We start from the raw sequence: 22,790 nt of genomic DNA on the forward strand, positions 1-22,790 counted from the left end.
ACTCTAATAAACCTTTTAAATCATCCTATTGAAGAGTTCATAAACACCCATATCCTGAAAATTCCCAGCAATCAAATTAAGTGATATCACTGTAACTAATTACAATTGCAACAATTTAAAAAACATTAAATGACATGAATGATATTTTGCTCTCATTGGATCGAAATGAACCTAGATTGTGATCAATGTGAAACTTTCTAGTATTTCCCATGATAAAGTAGCTTAATTGCAGAGCGGTTAAAGAGAGGAATGCAATAGCTGTGACAAGCCTTGTGGGTTTTTTTTCCGTTTCTCTTTCTAATTCTTCTTCTGCTTCACTACTCCATTTTCCTTCTTCTTTACATTGTATCTTCCTGATTTATATTTCCTCTTCTATTCCTTTTCATGTGTTTTGCTCATTTCCCTGCTGATCTGCGTTTGGGCGCAAACATTGGGGTTGTTGTGATCCTGAGGCTGTGACATTCTTTACACGTTCTCCAGTTTCATAATCATTTTTTTTTAATAACCTCAGTTTGTGATAAAACATTGAAATCCTATATTCCAGTACTTAAAATCGATTGTACAAATCTAATTGCCTGTGATTTCATATGTGTTAGATTATTTAGGACACTTGTTATACTTTTATTATACTGATAAAAATGTTTTAACACTACAATGTAAATTATATCTCATTCAAGGTACATACAGCTGGTTATCTATAACTCACAATAGGACATGGCCAGCAAATCTTTAGATTAAGTTCTCATATCAGATTAAAATGGGATAAGAGAAAACAGACGATAATCCAATTATGTAAAAGCAATGTTAGCTTTAGTAAAATAAGTAATTCACATTAAAATCTGATAAAAATATGTGTGTATATCAATTGACAGTGGTTTCTTCAAACCTCCATCTCCAGCAAGCACCTCTTCATCTTTTTAAGATGAATCACTATACAGTGACAGATCTTACTATGGTGATTCATCTATAAGAAAGCCGTGCTTGTCCGCAGAACACATCACTGGATTTCTGCAGAAGCCACTAACAACTGATATTGACTTTATCTGTTTTAATACTTATTCCTAACTGTGTTATTCTATAGCTGGAGCACCCTCTATTTTCCTCCACTTTATTATCCTGTTTTTTAACCATCTGGTAGAAGAAACGGCTTGGGGAATAAATGATATCTGTGTAGAAATGAATATCTCTGCCTTCAAAATATTTGAGCTATGGTATAAGGTAGTGGGGTTAATTTACTAAAGGAGTCAGTGCCCTTCATTTTGAAAATCAATGATATTTAAAACTTTAAGGAAAGTATATGGGTGCATTTGTATCTACATGTCCAAATTTTTTAACTTATATTTTATTAATTTACTTATTTAAAAAAATTATGCCACATCCCGTCACATCCATATATTATTCTTTATTTATTATTTATGTTAGACATAAAACCTAAAACTACATTACAATTAAACACAACTACATAATGACAATCATGAATAAAAACAGCAGTTAACGCTGCAATTCAATTGTATGCAATTTTCATGGTCTTATACATATTCAATTCTATGCAATTTGGATACTTGGTCCACTTTTTCAGCAAATAACAGTAACAAGACCTATAATTGTGTCCTGCTCCCTTGGTCGTTTTTTCTGCATATGTGAGCAAATTTGAAGAAAGGGCGCATCTCTGGCTGATTCATATGGTATGATGTATAGAATTTTTGTATCTATTTTTAAAAGGCAATATATGCAAAGTATATTTATTGTTATTGTTTAAATGATGTTTGTAACTTTAGGTCTTGTTACTGTTATTTCCTGAAAAAGCTGAACAAGTATCCATGAAACGTGTTGAGTTGATGATGTTGTGTATATTTTGATTCATTAAAAGTCCCAATAATTACAATTTAGGTTTACATGTGCAAGTTACTATACTTTCAAAAAAAAAAAATGAGTGTTACTTTAAACATCTTGGAAAAAACAGCACAAATGAGCTCACTGCTATGCAAAACACAATTGAACCCACTACTATGATCTGCATAGCATGTTAATCTTCACAAAGGTCTGTCCCTTAATTCTTGGAAGTACACTTACCTGAGAGAAGCCCTAAAGGCTAACTATTTTATTAGGCAAATAACATCTTTAGAATTCTAGTCAATGATGGTAGCTGCTAAGTTTCCCTAGTTTTAAATATTTTTGTACCCAACAGTTATTTACCTGCTTGTCTGCCTATATCTCTTCAGAACCCTAAATTCACTTTTGGTGGATACATCTTAATAACCTATTAAACATTTTTAAAAGCTCATAGCAAAGAAATGAAATGATCTATTTATTCCATAGATGTAACGGGTTGCTGATATTGGACATATTTATCTATTATGTTACATTGTCTTACCTGAAACAAAATGATTCTTACCGAAGCAAAAAGGAAGTAAAATTAATAAATCATGCTATGTATCAGATAAAACAGGTTATTGAATCATATTGTTCCTCCATTGCATTTAAATCAAAAGCAATCAAAATTTCAATTAGTTAATCAGTAGTTTCAACTAAATACAGACTAATTAGTGTAATTTATGGTGGAAGCTCTGCAATGGGTCTGTAGTTCAGTATGCACTTTATGCAATTAATTAAACAGAGTTCTGTGCCCAGAAGCCAGGAAGAAATCTATGACCCATTGAGCTTCTGTTGTGAGCTACAGTACAATAAAATCATGAAGTCAGACAGAAATTTGATTTGAAGTTAGAACAGATATATAATTAAGAGAAGAATGGTGTCCAAGCACTTCACCAGAAATTTATTTTTTGAAATGATTTAACCTGTTGTCCAATATTTTGAAGAACAAGAAAATAGTAACAACAAACACAACAAAAATATTTCTGCCACAAGGCTGGGTAGAATTTCATCTTAAATACGGCTTTCCTTTTTTGAAATTGCCTTGTTGCACACTTGTTGCAACACTTTGGAAGACAGCCCTCCTGTTAACAATGACTGACTTTACGTGTCACTGTAGTATGCATGCTCTATATGAAAAAAGAGCTTGGTGTAATCGGTATCTTTTCCCTTAAAGTACAGCTAGCATCAAAAATATTTGTGTTACTCTTTTGGATGTTAGGTAATGTGTAACATAGATACTTATTATCCATCGTACTGATTCAAGACCTCCCCCGACAATCCTTTCGTAGGATTTACTTTTGGAAAATGTGGGATTTTTTTCACCCATTGTAAATCAATTTTAAGCATCTACCTCCTGGACTAGAATGCTGACACGATAATGAAATCATAGGTGCCATTGCAGTTCCTTTACTGTTTACAATCAGAACCAATCAGTATTTGCTGCAGCTTTGCAACTTGTGACTGGTTGTGATCTTTGGAGGAGGGGAGATTAAAAAAAAGCTGATCCCTGCTGCAAACTGATATCTCAGGCCACCTAAGCCACATTAAAAAAATAATATATATATTATAAATTAAACTGTTTTCATTGAATTGTAACATTGTCAGGAATTTAAAGACTAGTATATACTAAAAGATCCACTTTAATTTAGATTACAGACATGTGCCTATGATCACTTAAATGGAGGACCACAGACAGACGCTGATGGCCTTAGGGCAGAAATATAGCTCCCAGACCTTCATACCTAATAAAGGCAGCTTTAAACATAATGTTTCAGAACTACTAAATTTGGTATTCTGTTGGCATTTTTATTCAATATTAAACTGCAATTTTTTTAAAACACAAAACTGTATCTTGAAATTGCATTTTTGATAATGTAAAAAAATTGCTTTAACCTGTTTAAATATCATAAACATTTAGTGCTAGGCAAACATTGCTTCTTTTTGACACAATGCAAAATTAATTGTTGAAGCTTCTCATTATAGAAAATTAAAATAATTTATTACATCTCTTGTGAGTCTTAATCAGTTTATAATTTAAAAAGCATGTACAGATTTAGGTTCTTGCTACAAATAGTTTACAAATAAAACACAGTAGAAAATAGTATAGGATTTAAACAATTCAATTCAATATACTGTTGGTCGCCAACCTTTTCGGAACAGCGGACCACTGAATTAGCCAACTCTGAACCACGCATTCGCGGGAAGCTTGTTGTCACTCAAAGGGTAAGAAATTTTCCCTTTAGTGATGTCATTGTCCCTTTAGTGTGTCGTTCCAGAACCCTCCCCCTCTCCCATCGCAGATCTAAGCCTCTGATGGGAGAGTGGGCAGGTTATGTTGAGACACAACCTGCCCACCGCCCTGAGCCAGGGATCTGTACAGGAGACATGGTCCGCAGCTCTGGCCGGTGTGTCCCCCCAGCGGGGTCCTTCTCCTGTTTCCGCTCGGGGGTGCACCGGCCAGAGCCGCGGACCACCAAAATTTTCAAACACTGGTTTACAATATATTTTTGTACTTGCTCCTTGACAAACCATCTTACAGGTGGGCTGCGAGAGCACAGAGACCAGCAGTGGTCCATGGCTCTAGCGGTGCACCCCCCAGCAGGGTCCGGAGAAGGACCCCGTTTGGGGGGGCGCACCGGCCAGAGGGCGGACCATTTCTCCCGCAAGGATTGGAGGACACAACCTGCCTACTCTCCCATCGCAGGCCCAGACCTGCGTTGGGAGAGTGTGGGGGGGGGTTCTGGCATCATGATGTCACTCAGGGGGAAGTTTCTTCCCCTTTGAGTGACAGGACTCTGGATCGTGCATGCATAGATTTAATGGTTTGCAAAGCTCCAAAAGGTTGGGGACCACTGCTGTAGTACATGAAGGTGGAAATCATTGTTTAAAAAGGCCATGCAAAAAGGCTTTTGGTCATTTGTTAACAAATGATCAGCCCATTAGTTAATCACTTTTATGCTAATATTTTTGTCCACTCTTAGATTCATGTTTGGCTATCTACTCGATGACAGGTTGCAATAGCTGTTTACTATCTACATGAACCTAAGTCAAATTATTTTGAAAAACCAGGTAAGTACAGCCTGGTGACCGTGGCAACTTTGCTGTCACAGCTGATTAGAGGTACGCGGGTGCCTCCAATAAGATGTGACTGCAGGCCACTGCAGGCCAGAGGCACTTGCTCATTCCTTCTTCAGAATACTTCCTACTAATATCCTTAAAGTGTTAATCCCCCTCAAATATATATATATATATATATATATATACAGTTAGGTCCATAAATATTTGGACAGAGACTTTTTTCTATTTTGGTTCTGTACATTACTGCAGTTAATTTTGCTGAGTTCACCAGTGCTTTGTTTTTTTCTCATGATGTACCAAACTGTAGATTTTGCCACTCCTAATATTGTAGCAATTTCTCAGATGGGTTTTTTCTGTTTTTGCAGCCTAAGGATGGCTTGTTTCACCTGCATGGAGAGCTCCTTTGACCGCATGTTGTCTGTTCACAGCAAAATCTTCCACATACAAGCATCCTCCCCCCTTCAAATCAATTCCAGGCCTTTTATCTGCTTAATTGATATTTGACATAACGAAGGAATTGCCCACACCAGCCCATGAAATAGCCTTTCAGTCAATTGTCAAAGTAGCCCTTGAAATGAAGTGATTGTGTAAAAAAAGGCTTAGTTCCTCACATTTTTATGCAATCTTTTTGTTCAGCCCACTGAATTAAAGCTGAAAGTCTGCAGTTCAACTGCATCTGAGTTGTTTCCTTTAAAATAATTGTGGTAATGTACAGAAACAAAATTAGAAAAAAGTTGTCTCTGTCCAAGTATTTATGGACCTCACTGTATATATATATAGTTCATAAATGTTATGTGGTGGCTTCATTATTTTCTTTATTCAGGCTTTTAAAACTGTATTGTTCTTTAAAATTCACAGATATAAAGGTCATCTTACCCATTACATCCACAGAAACTGCGATACCACTCCTACACTATACCTGGTTGCCACTGATATCCTACACCTGTAAGTGGTTGCCTCTTAATTCTAATCCAAAATAGGCCAATCATATTCTATACTTGCAGAACAAAAAAATGACTACTTATATGTGAAAGGGTTGAAGGGAATGTACAGAATATACAATGATTATTTTTTTAATTAATGTGGAGAAGAAACCTAATCTAAGTGTTTTCTGTAGATAATTTTTAATATCTGCATTCTTAAAAAATTACTGATATATCACAACATCAAATCATATAGTAATACATATAAATAGAACAGAAGTAATTTTGTCTAAAATGAATAGACTATGGCATTCCTGAAAAAGTAACAGATTTGCCTATTTGAACAGCAATCTACAGCAACAGCAATCATAAAATGTACATATTATACATGACAACCTAACAAACAGCGTTTCTAGGAAACAAAAGCATAACTAATATAGGATTATAGGAAATTAAATGAAAAGTGAACATTTTTTTATCTGGTTTAGACGTCAATATTTATAAAATTTGACATCCTGGTTTTAAATACGGTTTTAACAAAAAAGTTCCTTTTTCTAAAATTAGATAGTATAAAGCAATTTTAAAAGCTATTAGAGGGAAATAATCTTCTGTTAGGGACAGTATTGACCAAATGTTGTTCAGGGCTGAGAACTGCTTCTCTGCCTGTACAATTCCATAGACATGCAAAAGCTGCTGAAGTAGGTCAAATGCAGGTCAAAAAAACATGCAATGAATTCTTAATAATCTCAGAAGCATCTAAAACTGATGTCCAAGGCAGGCTGAATTTGCCAAATAAAACACAATGACACAGGCCCCTATAGTGATAAATCCTTAGCAAGAAACACAAGGCTGGGAGCAATGTAGTTAAAAATGTAGCTGTCAGTGAAGAAGAAATTATCACCGCTGTCCATACTGGTTGGATGCTTTCCCATCACAAATTCCCTCTTGACTCTATCTATTTACAGAAAGCAAGGTGAGAGAAGCAAGAGTGACATATTAATAAATGCAGTTAAAGCGTTTTATTTTTAAAGAAAAGATAAAAAAGAGATCTGAAATAGAAAACAGAAATGTTTTGGGATCTGTTTAATGTCTTTGTCTTAGCGTTTTTAAGGGATTTATCAAAGCTATAGTTTGTGACCCAGGAAGAAGCAGTAAAGAGGGAACTGGTCACCCTATATAAATATAAAAATAGTCCATATAGAGAACTAAAATTATTCTGGTGTCTGCAGGAAAAGATGTTTTATGTCCGCACACAGATGGGATTTTCTTCACAGTAAGGACTATGAAAATGTGAAATAGACTCCCTCAGGAAGAAGTTTTAGCACACTCAATAGATTGTTTTAGGAAAAAGCAGGATGCTTTTCTAGATGCACAGAATATAATTGAGTATTACATTTTAGAAGAAATGACACCAGAGAGTGTTGATCAAAGGGATATTTGATTGCCTTAGGGGATCAGGAAGGAAAAAGTTTCCCTCGTTGGAGCAAATTGAACCATGCTTTCTGAGTGTTTTTTGCCTTCCTCTGGATCAGCTGTGCTTATACTGCATAGAGGGTTATGTCTAGAAGATACAGATCTCCTAGTATTTGTTTTACTTTTTATTTTTCTGGTGGTTGAACTTGATAGACCTATCCTTTTTTCACTGAGTAACCACACTAGGAATGCCTGGACCCAATAGTTCGAAAGCAAAGGATATAATAAATAAAAAATGTACAATTTGGAAAAGTTATGTAGACAACCAAATGACTCTTTAAACAAGCCCATATGCAGTACCCTGTAAAACCAGTTTAGACAACAAGCAAAGTCAGTTATTGGATTACCTTTCTTAAATACTGACTGAACATTCATATTAAATAATTTAAATACATTCCAGGTGCATCAAAACAACACTCTTTTACTTTCTGTGATAGCTGTGGCCTCTCTGCAAAAACTGTCCCGTCCTCTTCCTAAGAAGTCACACATATAGCCCTGCAATTAGCTAAATTAATGGCCGAATAACAAAGAGTGCAAGGGTTGCAGTCTGCAGCATGCTGGCAGGATACAAACTTTTCTATTGAGGCTGTAGCTTTTTAACTGTTTAAACAAACTGTACGACTTTGCACGCACCTGTAATGCATTTAGCCAAATTAAACTAAAATCGTGTATATCTAAAACCTTCTTTTGGGTTTTGTATACAGTGAAGATGGGTTATACCCTGGGTCTAACCCTGTTTTATTTTTGTACCACAAAGGGAAGTTACCATTGCTAGTACTAATGCAACAGGAAGTTGTAGGAAATCTCCCAAAGTATGGGAAGAGCTAACATGCAAGTTAGACATGGGAACCTGGGCAGTGTAATTGAAGCCAAGATGAAGCAAAACAGATGCTAATTTATGAAAGTGACTCACATGGTGGTGACTTTTTACAGTTTAAATCCAATGGGCTTTATGTATGGAGAACAAGTACCAATATAAAAAAAATAAAACTATAAAAAAATAGAATGCAATGAAGAAAGAATTTTTTCGCGTGGCTTTAAGGGCAAGGTAACAGCAGAGGCACCTAAAGTACCACTTTGAAAACTGGTGATCAGGTAGGTGTTTGTTGAAGAAAGAGACAGGCAATGCTCCTTCTGCAATAACTATTCTTACCTGCCTGGTCACTGCCCAGATGTCAAATTTCACTGGCTTTATTTGTTTTTAGGGATACTTGGCAATCCCAGATACTCTTATCAAAATGGCCAAAGATCAGATCAGATTGTGGAAGTGGAGAATGGTGGCACCCATGTCAGAAAAGGGACAGGTGAGTATTGATGGGTTTAGTTCCACTTTAAAGAGGAACTAAACCCAAAATAAAAAAACACACTACCTTTAATCCAGTAGGTACGTCGATCCATTGGGAGGTTTCTTCGTTTTAGTCCCGCGTCGACATCTTCTCGCTTTTTCTGGGTTCTTCCTTCTGATCACCCGATCTCGCACTGTGCATGTATGAGATCGGCAATTTTTTTTTTCATTCATGAAGGGGCAGCCAAGAGCCTCCTGGGATGCGTGATGTAGGTATCCCAGGAGGCTTTGCTCTCCCAGTCTTGATCGCTGTGGCGATTGAAGGTGAATTATTCCACAGTGTCTGCAACTACAGAGGTCAATGAGGTCATGTTTTTAAAACTATTTACTAATTTTAGAGACTATGGGCCCCTCCAAGGTTTGAGAGGATACACTTTCATCAGTGAACCTAGTAATTAAGCAAACCTGAAATGGATCTGGTCCAGAATTGAAAAAAATTGCTAACAAATAGCAAATTACTTTTAAGAAATTGATTCCAGGATTGCTGGTCACCCAGGTTCACGGATGAAAATGTACCTTTTCCAACCTTGGAGAGCTTTAATAAATCAGGTACTTAATTGTATTTAATGCACATGGTATGTGCACCCATAACATCCCTCTCATAATTACCTTTTCAATTTTTTTTAAAGTGAAGCTTCACAATAATGTTACTTTATAGAATATATATTTAACTCAAACTGACAAGGTAATAAATATGTAAAGCATATATGTAGGAATTTGTAAGAACTTTTTGAAACAAATTAATCTGTAGTGCAGGAGAAGCATTAGGTTGCAGTTACAACAAAATGGCTAATACACAGAAGGGTTTGTGCCAGTGATATGATTAAGTCTTTCAATATAGGCATTTTAGTACATCAGCAGAAAAGTTGGAACCTTTTAAAATCTCGTACAGCAATTCTAATATCATTTTACTGTAATTGTTCCCATGGAACATAGCAATTTAGATGGAATAAGGTCTTGATTATTTCTTCCTTCATCAGAGCTGGATTTCTAGCTATTCAACTGATGTTGCCATGGTGTTGAAAGAAGGCTGCTGATTCACCAAAGATAAGACAACCTTTCATCCCTACATATACACATGCAACCATGTTCTATTGATTTCAAGATGAAGAGATAATTATAAGCATGTTAACAATGAAATAAATGAGAAACCTTTTTTTACACTTAATATTTCTATTCAATATGAAATGGTTTTCATTTATTCAATTGTACCCTAATCACACATATTTTGTTTAATTGTATGTTTTTTTTCTGCACTCAAACAAACTTATTAAAAAGCTATGGTGTTTTGCTGAAGTTCTGCACATTGATTATTGTATTACATGATTTAAAAAATGATGAGTTGTTTGATTAGGATTTTTTGGTAGTTTTGTGAAATATTTCTACTTATACAGTTCTACCAATATGGTCTTCTTTCCTATAATAATATTCTTTTATAACTTTTCTTCACCTTCTGCCGGTAATTTTCTGACATGTACTGGTAAACAAAACTGTAAGGTTTTCATAAAAATGGCAGTGCACTGTTTTATTTCTGGAAGTAAGGTGATTTTTATAAGTAGGGGGGTAATAGCTGATGTACATTGGTCCACATAAGTCAAGATACACCTCCCACTGATATTCCTTGATAATGTCAATGGGGGGTAGATTAAACGGATAGTCAAACCCAGGAACAAAATGTTATGAAAGACTGCTTACCAGGTATATATTGTGGTGATGCATTGGTTTTATTTTTGAGACCGGTAATATTTTCAATAACCACAGAAAATACACAATTCCTGAAGAAATGCAGTGTCTTTGTCACATCCTATAAGTTAAAATAAGACCTCAAACAATCTTATCTTCCTTCTGTAGGCTATTAATCCCACACTTACACACCCTGGGTAACAACCATGACTCCTTTAAGTGCTCATAGACACCCAGAGATAGGAGAGAGTGTAGCCACCCAGGAGAAATTAATTGAACAAATGCCTAATAAATGCAGCCACCGCATCTAATAACTAGTTAGATGCCATAAATATGGGGGGGGGGGGGTAGAAATTCTTTAAAGTTTGCCCACTTTTTAGTTTAAACCACTGCCATTAAATTGCAAGTTTTGTTGCATTTCAATACTACTGCCTAAGTACCAGGCACTCTAGAAATGGCTACATTGTTTGTGCAAACAGTGGACTATGCCGGCATAATGGGCCTAATTTATTAAAGCTCGTCAAGCCTGAAGAGGATACACTTTGTGAAGTTGCGTGTGATCCGGCAAACTTGAAATGGTTAATAAATCAGGCCAATGCCAATATGTTTAAAGTTGTCACTTGTAGTCTTTCATCAGAAGCCCACATGTTAGGATCACAGTGCAGCACAATTGGTAGACGGGGACAGGGTATTATAACTCTACAACGGAAAACAGGTAACCCTGCAGATTTTAAAAGATTACAATGACTTTAAAAAGATTTAATATGTTAAAATATATATGACATATATAACAAAGTTTAAAGCCAGCACAGGGCTTTATCAGCTTTAAGAATGTTGAGAAAGTATTTATATCATAAAAAAAGTTTTTTTTTTTAGAATTCACTTAAAAGCTAAATGAAAATTCATCAGCATGTCATATTCAATAAAACCACCTCTGTTAATATCAGTCTAAATTAGTTCATTCAATGGAAGAAAAGACTCCACAGCTCAACAATATCATAAATCATCACCTCAAAGAGTTTCAATCTGAAACTTCATCAGCAGATATAAAAAAACTGAGAGGTGATAACTGAAAATAACAATGGGTTTAATCCCAAACACAATCCATATGTTGCATGGAATTGTTTTAGTTAATTAACTAATGTTTTTAGAAACATGTATATTTGAAGATTGCACTAGCACCCAGGTAACAACCATTTAAATATGATTTTAAATGTCAATGTATATGGTAGTGATTGGAGATGTCAAACATTCATACAGAATAAAGGCAATGTGAAAAAATGCCATTTAGTGATCTCTAATCTATAAGTGAAAAGAACAACAGCTTTTACCTAGAGGAAGAATATAACTATTTAATTGTTTCCCCTAGTTTGGTAAGAGAATTTTCAATCTCAAATGATCCAGCAACCTTATTCAGGAAAGGAAATCAATGCAGTCAAGGTTTGCTTTAATTAAAATGTTGTTTCTTCAGGGAACCCAGGTCTCCAAAGTTTTTTTAAGTTATAGAGACCATATTAGTATGACTGGAAACTGTCTGAAATGTTCAGCTAATCTGTTTGCTTTACAGAAATTGATAGAACAGGGTTACTCAGCAGCAGTAAACGAAGACCACGTAGACAGGTAAAACTCCAAGAAATAGAGGATTTAGAAATATAAATCCTGGTATCACATGCATCCAAATACAGTGTAAACCGATTCATAAGGGAATATATATATATATATATATGTACATAATAGTCAAATCCCACAAATATTTAACATTAACAAAGACAGCAGATAACAGCTGCTGATGCATGTTCTTAACAATCTCATGCCAAGGATCAAAGAAAATACCAAACATTTCTTGAGAGAACAGTACAAGAGGTGTCCATTACCAGTTTTTAACCGTTTTTGTTTTAACTTAAACCTCACTTCTTCATATTACGAACATACAAGTGTGCCCAACGCATACCTCTTCCAACCAGCACTACCATTTGAAAAAAGGTTAATATTGATATGAGTAGACACTTTTTATATGCTGTATTTTGCAGGCAGCAGGCAGTTGGTGGTAGCAGTGTGGCCGTGTGTTTATTCATAAGCTACACGCAGCATCCAGTTGCTACCCTAACTGCCTCCATAGATTTGATTTAGAACAGCTTGTCACAGCCTTTGCAATTGTTTTTAAGCATTTGCCAGCAGGTTTTTCCAAAGTGGTTTCAAAAAAAAGGAAAACGTGATAAACACACCCATTGCTAGGCTTTACAATTACTTGCAAACACCTACACAAGTGCCTGTTAATACCCAAAGGAGTCAACTTGTTACCTCTCTTGGGTGACTGACAGTTGCCAGTAGGCATCTGGGGGTTGAATAAGATTTATTGCTTATGTGAACTAACCCTAAATCTCTCAATAATAACTTTTCAAAAATACAAATCCTGTTCTTGTACTGTAACAATCTGTTACCATATATGAGCCATTAAAGTCCTGCATGGTTTTATTACGGTAAAATGCCTCACTTACAAGGAGCTGACAATCAATTTACAAATTTGCTAAAAAGTAATTTTTCCAAATTATGTGTGCTCTTTCAGTTCCTAGGAGCAGGCAATCGTTCTCTAAATTCCAAAAACTATAAAAAGAAGTTTTGAAAACTAAATGAAGCCCATCTTGCGGACTGGCAAACTGCATTTTCTAAAATACAGAGGGATGGCAAAATTTCCCTTTATTTCACTGAAGTGGAAATTTAAAAATCCAGTGTACTGAAAGATGTACTTTGAAGGTACAAAAAGGAGTCTATTTTGGAAAATTACATTGCTGTTGTTTCAGTCTTAGGAGCTAACAATCCTTTTTTGTACTAAAACCCAAACTAATAGTGAGCTTTTCAATTCCTTGACAATTGCTGACAATCTAGATCCAAAGTAAGGCTAATATGTTTTTTGTATTACAAAAAAAATTAGGCTTCCTTGGCAAAATAAATTTGCAAACTTTTTCACCTCTCAGACTGTCACTCACAAACATCATGAAGTCGACCTTGGATAAGCTGTAGCTTTCTTCCATCCATCCCTGATGTGACAGAATAACACACACCACTGTCATCAACAGTAAACAAAGCCACTTCCATTTTGGAAAGTGACTCCATGGTCCATACCCTCCAACATCTTTTTAGGCTATAATGTTATGAACTTTATGGTTGTAATAAACTAAATAACTTTTCTCATTACAAACATAAGCTGGTATCCATGCACTAAATAAGTATTTTTTTCACATACAACCCATTTCTTTCAAATAAACCACAAAGCATTACCTGAAGCATATGTTAAAAATGGGTTGTTGTGATATCTTTGTGCAAATGATTACCTGATGTTGTTATTTAAAGTTGACCTAGTAACAACACAAATTATAAAAGTTATAAACCATAGAGCACCCAAACACTGTAAAATATTCCAGGAATGGCTGTCTTTCCTTTTTTAATTTGGAAGTTGTTCATTGTTGTTTGGCACTTAGTCTGTGCTTTGTTTGACTCTGACATGGACTTTGTTGACTTTAAAGCGACTTGTAAATTGCCCCTCCTAGATGTTTAAAAGTAGAAACTGCAGAACAAGCATGTGGAAACTATTTGCCATAGCTTATATCCACAAATTCCATAATTTTGCCTTATATAGGCAAATTAAAAGTTTACTTTAGGAGAGTGGAAAAGGAATGGTGGATGTCAGTCCCAGGTAACTTGTCACTATTGACTATAATATATATTCTAATACACCTAAATGTAAGATACATACTTTAGAAATTTTCACTTATTAACAGAAAACAGCTTTTCTTATGCTAAACACTGAATACAAGAATACTGTTGCTAAAGCAAAATATCCTGGGAGAAATCTGTAGTCTGTGACATCTACATTAGAAGATAAGTGTTCCAAGGTGGCTAGCTGATTCAGCAAGAATGTACAGATCAGCAAAAATAAAGATAATTTTATCATTTTACATGCCCCATGTGTTAACAAAAAGTGCTGAAGCAAGAAACTAATTACATATAAAGGGTGAAATAAATTGCTTACATGTGTAAGTTACAATGGCATATTGTGGGTCTCTCTTTAGTGTACTTTTTATATGCACTAGAAGATACTAACACTTATTTTAAAGCCTGTTTTTTTACATTGGACACTTTCAGAACATCATCTATCTAAGAATCCGATCAGCATAAACTGAACAGCCAAGCAGTTAAGCAACTACAAACTATTACCTTTTCCAAGGTTTTGTTAAGCTGCCAAACTGGATAGCAGAAAGTACACAAATTAAATGTTCTCTGGATATTTATACCTAAAAGTATATATCTTGGCTTACACATGCATCAGTAGTATTAATGATGACATGTTTGAAAAAAAAACTACAGCATTTTTCTAAGACTAAGAGTCCGATTACAGGTGTGTGATATACTAATGCAATAGGGGAAGAATTGCTTACCTAATGAAAAAAAAAACATTTGAAAGGAAACCAATATATAAACTGTTACAGCCATGCAAAAGGCTACACAAAAAGGTAAAGTGTATTGCTGGTATCTATGGGATCAACTAAATATTTCAAGAGCATCTTCCACATCTTATGTGTCACCAGGAGTTCCCGGTGAGGTTGGTGCGTGCGGACGTTCTGTTCGAGGTGCAGCAGGAATTTCAAATCTATTTGTATTGCATTCAATACAAAATAACTGTATTAAATGCAATACACTGGACTTATATGTCTAAAAGCAGTACATTGTCTTTCATGAAAATTTGTTTTACAGTATAATATAATAGTATGAGTATAATATTTTTTTTTTAAACTTTTTTTTTTAATTAATTTATTATTTTTACATGATTTTGTGTTTCAAACTTTATTATACTCATACTAATATATTATACTTTAAAATAAACTTTCAGGAAAAACAATGTACCGCTCTTAGACATGTAAATGCGGACAGAAAATAACCGCCCAGGAGGTTAAAGGAGAATAACTTGTTGCCTGCTCCTATAGGCCTACTTTTGAAAAAGCTATTTGTCCGGCTGTTGTATTAGTCTAATGGCTTCATTAGTCAAATGAACTACCTTCCACATCACAGCAAAAATTCTGCATTCAGTTCTGAATCATTGTACAGCACTTGGTGTTTGTTTATATTGGAAGAATAGTGTCTGAGTGTGAATATTCAATGCACTTCTGGATAGTATGCAAATATATATATATATATATATATATATATATATAGTATTTTCTAAAGTGTTTCTTTTGTCCACACTTTAAGTGGCAATTTAAAAAAAAATATTGCAATAGGCCCACCAGGACACTGAAATACTTAGGGTAATGATGTGTAATTGTAAGATTGAACTGTGCATTTTCACAGCACGCCAACGCGACACCTGCAATTTTACTATAATAACACCATTAGGAAATACAGAAAAAGAATGTTTACATTCCAAAAGGGATGCCTACTGGGTGATATCATTACATTATTACTGAAATTTATTCTAGTTTAGTATAAAATCTCCAGGAATATTTTACTCCGCAGGCAGTAAAGACATGTGTTCATCCCTCGAGAATAGATAGGGATCCATTTTCCGACCAAAATACTCTACTTTTTTTCAAAAAAAGAAAAACGTATCAAACTAAAATGATGTTAATCATGTAATCTATATTCTGTAAACAAGATGAATACTTGACACAATGTATAGAAGAAGGAAGATTACTTTTTGTAGTTTAATGTATTTAAATAGAAAAGAACAACACATGAATTGACTGTTTGGCATCTATGCATCAGTTTCTAATTAAAATTTGTATTTTCCTTTTCCTAATGATATTGAAAAGACTTACATTCTGTTCAACTGCTAGGCATGTCCATTTTAAATAACTTAAATAATTATAAATATTATCTCTTTTTGCAGAAAATTTTGATTGAGACAATGTATTGTCTTTCAGCTGCTTCCTTCTGTTTAAAAGTCAACAATTGATCCACTATCACCACAAATTTAAGCCTTGTGATGCAAAATATACTCAAGCAGCTTGGAATAAATTTCAGAGAGCCAAGGCTGTTAAGTCCCAATGTGATTCCACAGGTAAGGTACCATACCTATATGATTTACAAATAGCTAGTCAGCTCATACTAAAAATCTGAACAAAACTTTGAGGCTATTGTATAGCCGATTAATGAGTACAGAGAGTAAGATGTACAGTCCAGGTCAGACTTTTCAATATTTTTACCCCTGAAGAACCTTTGAAATATTTTGCAAGTCCTGAAAAAACAGTAGTTAATTCCATTTTTGTAGCGTCAATGGGGGAAAATGCCTCTTAAATTGGTAGCCAGAGGAAAGAACAGGGCTGGCTAGGTTAACACCTTAGACACCTAAAACATCATTATTTGGTTTATGATTTATTCAGCTGGGTCCACTAAATGGTGTTGTCCCCAGGACTTTGATGCCATCATCAAATTATAGGTCAAGCAGGCTACAGTTTAAGGACCACCAGCAACTTCCACAGGAACCCTGTTTGATATTGGCTGGTCTAGATCATCTGGCTCTGCAAACATTCATATTTGTGCAAAATATAAGGACCACATAAAAACTCAAATTGTATTTAAAAGAGACAGAATAACATGTAACCTGTCTTGTGATAAAAAAAAATATATGGTAGCCCAGAAATAGTTATCTATACACAAATCTAAGGAACACAGTCACACAGAACATTTATCATTGAAAAAGTAAATACGTAAAATGAATAAGTACAGATTTTGAAATTATCATTATTTAAGTTGAGAGAAGCCATAAAAAGCTGTAACACAATAATCTGACAAATGAGTTAATACAAGATTATGGACACATACAATTCTTCTTGAAGATGACCTGGCACTATTGTTTACTAAAAGCAATATAATATCAAACTAGGCATTGAATGAAAGAATGTCCTAACATTCATTCCACTGATTATTTGCATGATTCCTCCTCCCCTAGCTTTTTTCTCTGCTAAAATCAATCTACTGAAATTTGTTTTCCTACTATGGGAAAACAGGAACACGAGACAGGATATGAGGTGGATCAGTAACAAAACAAGGTTTTGGGTAAGAAAAGAATGAAATAAGACAGAATATGCAATTTTCTATACTTCACCACCAGACAGAAACAAATGAAAGAAATAACTCAGTTGGAATATCTCAGAAAAAAGAATATCTCAGAAAATGAATATCTCAGTTGGACAGGCCATGATTTAGATTTTTAGCTGACTGTAGGCTTTAATGGCCCATATAGGTAGAAGCTAGGTGGTCTTCTTCGAAAAGGTGATGCATTAGCTCCACAGTGAGTATTATGATGAATACCTCCTAGGGTGCAAAAGCACGGGTTTCAATGCTGATATTAACTTGTCAAAATAAAAGTGCAAACCTCATTATAGATACTTGGCTGGAAAAAAAAAGGAGCGGCTCCACGTGGAAATAAAATTTGATGATGACACCGGTATTTATTTAGGGAACAGGCATAGTGTATCCACATTGATTAGGCCAAAAATAATTTTTTTTATCACAAGTGTTAGTACTTATCCATGACTACAGGTCCACATTGTAAAGAGGCACCAGAATACAAGTGTGTGCCAAGTGCCAAAATGCTATGTGCAGCACTTGGAATATGCAGGAAAGAGATAGCAGGATGCTATTACCTGAACACTGCCAGTTTGTGGCATAAAACCAAAACTACAACACAGTTATACACTTAGAACAACATTATCATAAAAACTTTGGGTATATTCTGATTAATTCAAACAAGTGAAATATAACCTGCTTCTCATGAAGTCTAATATTTAAAAGACATACACATTTTAGATTATGCTGAGCTAAAATTATTAGTGATTTATGTCTTATTATTATGACTTTCAAATGGGTTATTGATACCATAATATGCTTCTATATTTTATATCACAGATCCCCATGAATGGGGATATTTATTGTTATGAAGTGGGGGGTTTTATTTTAATTAAACTGACATCAATGAACAATGATATTTAATGCTGACACAGTTAAGAGGTATAAATATTGCACCCCCTGAACACCACTTCCCAGAAACCCTTGCACAGGCATGTTTGTGGTGGGGTTTACCTTTTGGAAGTTCTCTGTATTACATTTTTTTCGGGGGTAAAATTACAATGGCCACTGTCTGTTTTTCAAATTATTAATTGTAAAAAGAAAAATTTCTCCCTCTCTCTCTCTCTCTCTCTCTCTCTATATATATATATATATATATATATATATATATTTATATATATTTTTTTTTTTTTCTTCAATACCATATTAATTCAATATTCATATATTTAACATAACGTTTGCACTCGACTTAAAAATCATAACTACCTTTGTCTTGTCTCTCATTGAGCCTTTTCCTAAAATAGACATTTTTGCTCCAGTTTCTTCTTGTAACCTCTTTAAAGAGTTTCCTCTTGGTCCAAGTAACTTGCCCACAAAATTAAACTGAAAATAAACAAAAAATATCATTAGTATATAATCATTCTTTGACTGAACATACTGTATTTTCTGTTGTCTAATATTTTTTTTTAACTATTACAATTAAAACCACTTCAAGTATGTTTCTTATACTACCTAAGCAACACCATAGTCTCAAGATAATGATGTAAGGTTATTACCAAAAGTTTTACTAAGGAAAACTTATACTAGAGAATGAAATGCATCCCTCATTTCATGTATATTGTCATAGAAAGATGTTGTGCGGGCAGCACGATGGCTCAGTGGTTGCTAGGTCCCAGGTACGAACCTCATCCAGGATACAATCTGCAAGGAGTTAGCAGGTTCTCTGATGATTGCGTGGGTTTCCTCTGGCTACTCCAGTTTCCTTGCATTCCAAAAACAGTTAGATTAATTGGCTTCTCCCCAAAAATTGACCTTAGACTGCATTAAATGACTACATGTGAGCCCCTTTGAGGAACAGCTGGTGACATAACAATGGACTTTATAAAGCACTGTGTAATATGTCAGAACAAGATAAATACTGTGTAATAATATTAATAGTCTAGAAGAAAAATAAAGCTCTACAATATTTTATACTACACTAATTACACTAACAATACACTAACCATTATACACCAGAAATTTTGACACTGAATCTTTAACATATTTCCTTTAACTTATTTGAAATGTAATGTATTTACAGTAAATTGGTTATCAGAAGCTAATGGCTTAATTAACTGCAATATTAGTGAGAAGAGTACTTTTATATAGGCCACATGCTCTACTATTGGCAAAAAAAAAATGATGGCAAATTTGTAGATCACACTGATCTTTATTGTTTCATTTAGGGATCACCACTATCAAAGTCAGACTGATAGCCCTTTTATAAATATGCTACTTTTTGTAGCATCATAGCTTTCACTAAACATTTTAATAATAGGAATCAAATTTCTTCCAAAACTGTGGCCTGGCAGAGCACTAAAAATGTAATAATAAGCATCTTCAAAGTCTCACAAACACCTGATGATTGTAACAGCAATGCAGCTTCTTGTAATGGTTTGGCAAAGATACTGCACTGCTCCTGAATTGACTCTCTCATGTAAGCTGCGCCTGCTTGCCCAATAAACTGAGTGTGAAGTTAGGGGGACTAGCACACAGTTACTGGTAAATCCATTTTTTTCAGCTTACACAACTCAAAATGGAAAACAGCTTAATTTTAGTAATCAGCAAAACAAAAGAACTTGAAACAGCAATAAGTCCTACAAAGTTTAGCAACTTTCCGGTCCAGCCACCAAAGTGTTTATGGCCAAGAGAGCACCGTGTTTTTACAGGTCACACGCGGAATCAGTCTTTCTGGTATCAGCCGCCCCATGTTGCTGCTTAAAACCCCACACCTTCCTCCAAAACTTGCACACCCCTTACTCTTGAATGCCCCAGACATACTTGTAGGGCTATCCTGAAATTCTGGCCTGTACTGCAGTGCAGACCAAGATTCTCTTCAGGCAAAAAAGCTTATGTTTATTTCTTATGTTATTAAAAATCTAATAATCTATTGTTAACTGATTTTTGCTAAGTTCTTTGAGCTAACACTAAGCCTGAGTGCAATTTTTGTAGACTTTCTGTGGCAGCTGTTTTAAAAAGGCAACTAGCAAGGCCTACATCAATATGAAATAAACTTTATTACAATGACTCACCAATTTAAACAAATTGCAGGCAGAAAAACAGACTAACTGAACATTTTAAAGCAAACCTAAACTCCAAATTTTTACTTTACATAAAAGGGTGCAGCACCTCCCCTTTCTGTTTTGATCACTGCTGCGCTGAGCCTCCCGGGATACCTACGTGAAGCATCATGGGAGACTCGCAGATCTCGCACATACTATAGGAGGAGTGAGGAGGAGTACAAGTTGGCACTTGAGTCTGCTGACATCATATTAATGATGCGGTCCTCATTAGCAGTCTCAGGGCTTTTGGACTTTTACATTTCTGAATTTGCATGTAAATGACATGCCTAATGTATGACAAATACACATAGAATCTTATGGGAGGAATGTTGAAATGTATGGTCCAATCATGCGGCCTCTTTAAGGTTGTAATCCTTGGTCATATCAGTAGATGGAGCTGTGGACTCATGTAAAGTGTGTAACAAATGTGCCATGAAAGACATTATTGAAGAGTTTGTTACACACTGGCTAAAGTCAATGCTCAAAAAATATAATTTAAAAGCAAGCAAAACAAGATATTCAGCTCAAAAGTGCAAAATACTTTAACTTGTAAAAATGGGGGAAAATATATACAGCCTCAAACAATGTTAAAGCGTTTTCCCATATTTGCAGCTAAAAAAAATACACAAGTTTATATTTGGGCAGTTTAAAATGAAAAATTGTGAAAATATTAGTACCTTGATTCCCCTAAATGGTAAGATGGCATGCCATCAGTTCAGACTGTGTCAGAAGATTTACTATTTATATCAAGGGAATATGTTCACTTATATTGAAGAAGCAGAAAGAGAATAAAATGTCAATGAAAGGTCTTCCATCCCCATCCTGCTTTGATCCCCACCTGCCAAGTGGCATATATGTTGCCTTCACTTCCCTGTTGCTTTGTTTACCAACACTGGCTAAAGGAAACATCCAGAAGAATATGAGAACACATGTGTATCACAACCATAATACAGTGCTGAACCAGAGTTAATACACAGGTTAATAGCTTTTTCGGAGCTTTTTTTTTTCAGAATAAATGAACAGAGGCGAAGAAAAGAAGGTAAGTATATATTGCTAGGATGGGATAAGTGATACTGTAGATTGATGCCCTGTGTGGGCAAATCATAGATTTGCTTTATAATGCTAGACCTTAGCAACAAAGTAACAGAGCTAACCTTTTCAGAACTTCAGTTTTACTCCCACCCCAAATCCCTGGGACATCTTCTCATTTAAGAATTGCAAGCACATAAGGAAACATTTTTCTAAAAAAGGAAAATATAATTTTGCTAAGCTCTGTATTAGCCCTTTTCCTAGATGAAAATACATTTCACTAATAATGTTTTATTCTGCTCAGTGCTAAAAAATTAAAGTAATCAATAAACACTATCACAACAGCTTCCCATTATCCTGACCTTGGGGCACTGCACAAAATGTATTTTTAATAAAAAAAATGAAGTGAAAGTCTGTGCCTAACTTAAGAAGTGGAAAGATTAAAGTTTTAAGAGGCTTCATTTTTAATGAAATGAGACAAAAGCATAACACACAAAAGTAAGGTCCATGGTTCATGGCATGAAATTATGAATGTCTTGCACGTTAAGAACACCAGGAAAGAACTAAAGTACGAGCCATGAGACTATGTTTAGAGAAGCTCTAAATAAAAGCAATATTGGCGAGATGTTAGTTGAATAGACAGGTGAGAAAGACTAAAGTAGACCTTTGAGCAGCATGCAAACAGTAATTATTTATACACCCGCCAGAAACAATGGAAGTTCAAAGCTTACTGCTGCAGCTCTACAAAATAAAACATCATAAGAATATATTAATGCATCATTTTCTTAATTTCTTGCCTTTTTGTAAGTTATATAGAAAACAGTGGACAATATTCAGCCTGTCTGTATGTGCCTGTTAATGTTCTCTAAGTATGCAGTGTACTGATCCAGCCTCCCTTGAGCCTGCTTCTTGACGGTATGCTAGAGAAATGTCTCCGTGTAATGGGTGTTTAGTGACAATTAGTAGGCTTGATGTGTAAGATAGCTGGGACGATTTTAAACACCAAAAATACTTCTTAACGCATGTTCCTTCCTTTGGGGCATCTACCTGGTGAGGATACTATCATGAGAACTATCTTTCTCCCAGGTCTAAGGTAATGAAGTGTTGATGAAATTCCACATGCTGGTAGAAAACCCTGGAGATAATGGTTGTCATTTATGTTCTGTTAAGTCCTAGACAAAGCAAGCTAAGCTACAACTGTCCTCCGCAAAAGAGATT

At 35.0% G+C, this 22,790-nt stretch overlaps 1 protein-coding gene across 5 annotated transcripts in view; it reads right to left on the reverse strand.

The window, feature by feature from the left end:
* Positions 1-22,790, reverse strand: part of KHDRBS2 (KH RNA binding domain containing, signal transduction associated 2) — a 162,003-nt gene that overhangs the window by 75,175 nt on the left and 64,038 nt on the right. For all 5 annotated transcript variants that reach the window (XR_011920335.1, XR_011920337.1, XR_011920334.1 and 2 more), the window contains one exon: positions 18,709-18,825. Coding sequence is in view for 1 of the 5 variants with exons in the window: in XM_072408469.1 (XP_072264570.1) it covers positions 18,709-18,825 (117 nt within the window). In the remaining 4 variants the exon portion in view is untranslated. The remainder of the gene's footprint in view (positions 1-18,708; positions 18,826-22,790) is intronic.

The sequence above is a fragment of the Pyxicephalus adspersus genome, chromosome 4 (assembly GCF_032062135.1).
Source record: "Pyxicephalus adspersus chromosome 4, UCB_Pads_2.0, whole genome shotgun sequence".
Classification (NCBI taxonomy): Eukaryota; Metazoa; Chordata; class Amphibia; order Anura; family Pyxicephalidae; genus Pyxicephalus; species Pyxicephalus adspersus.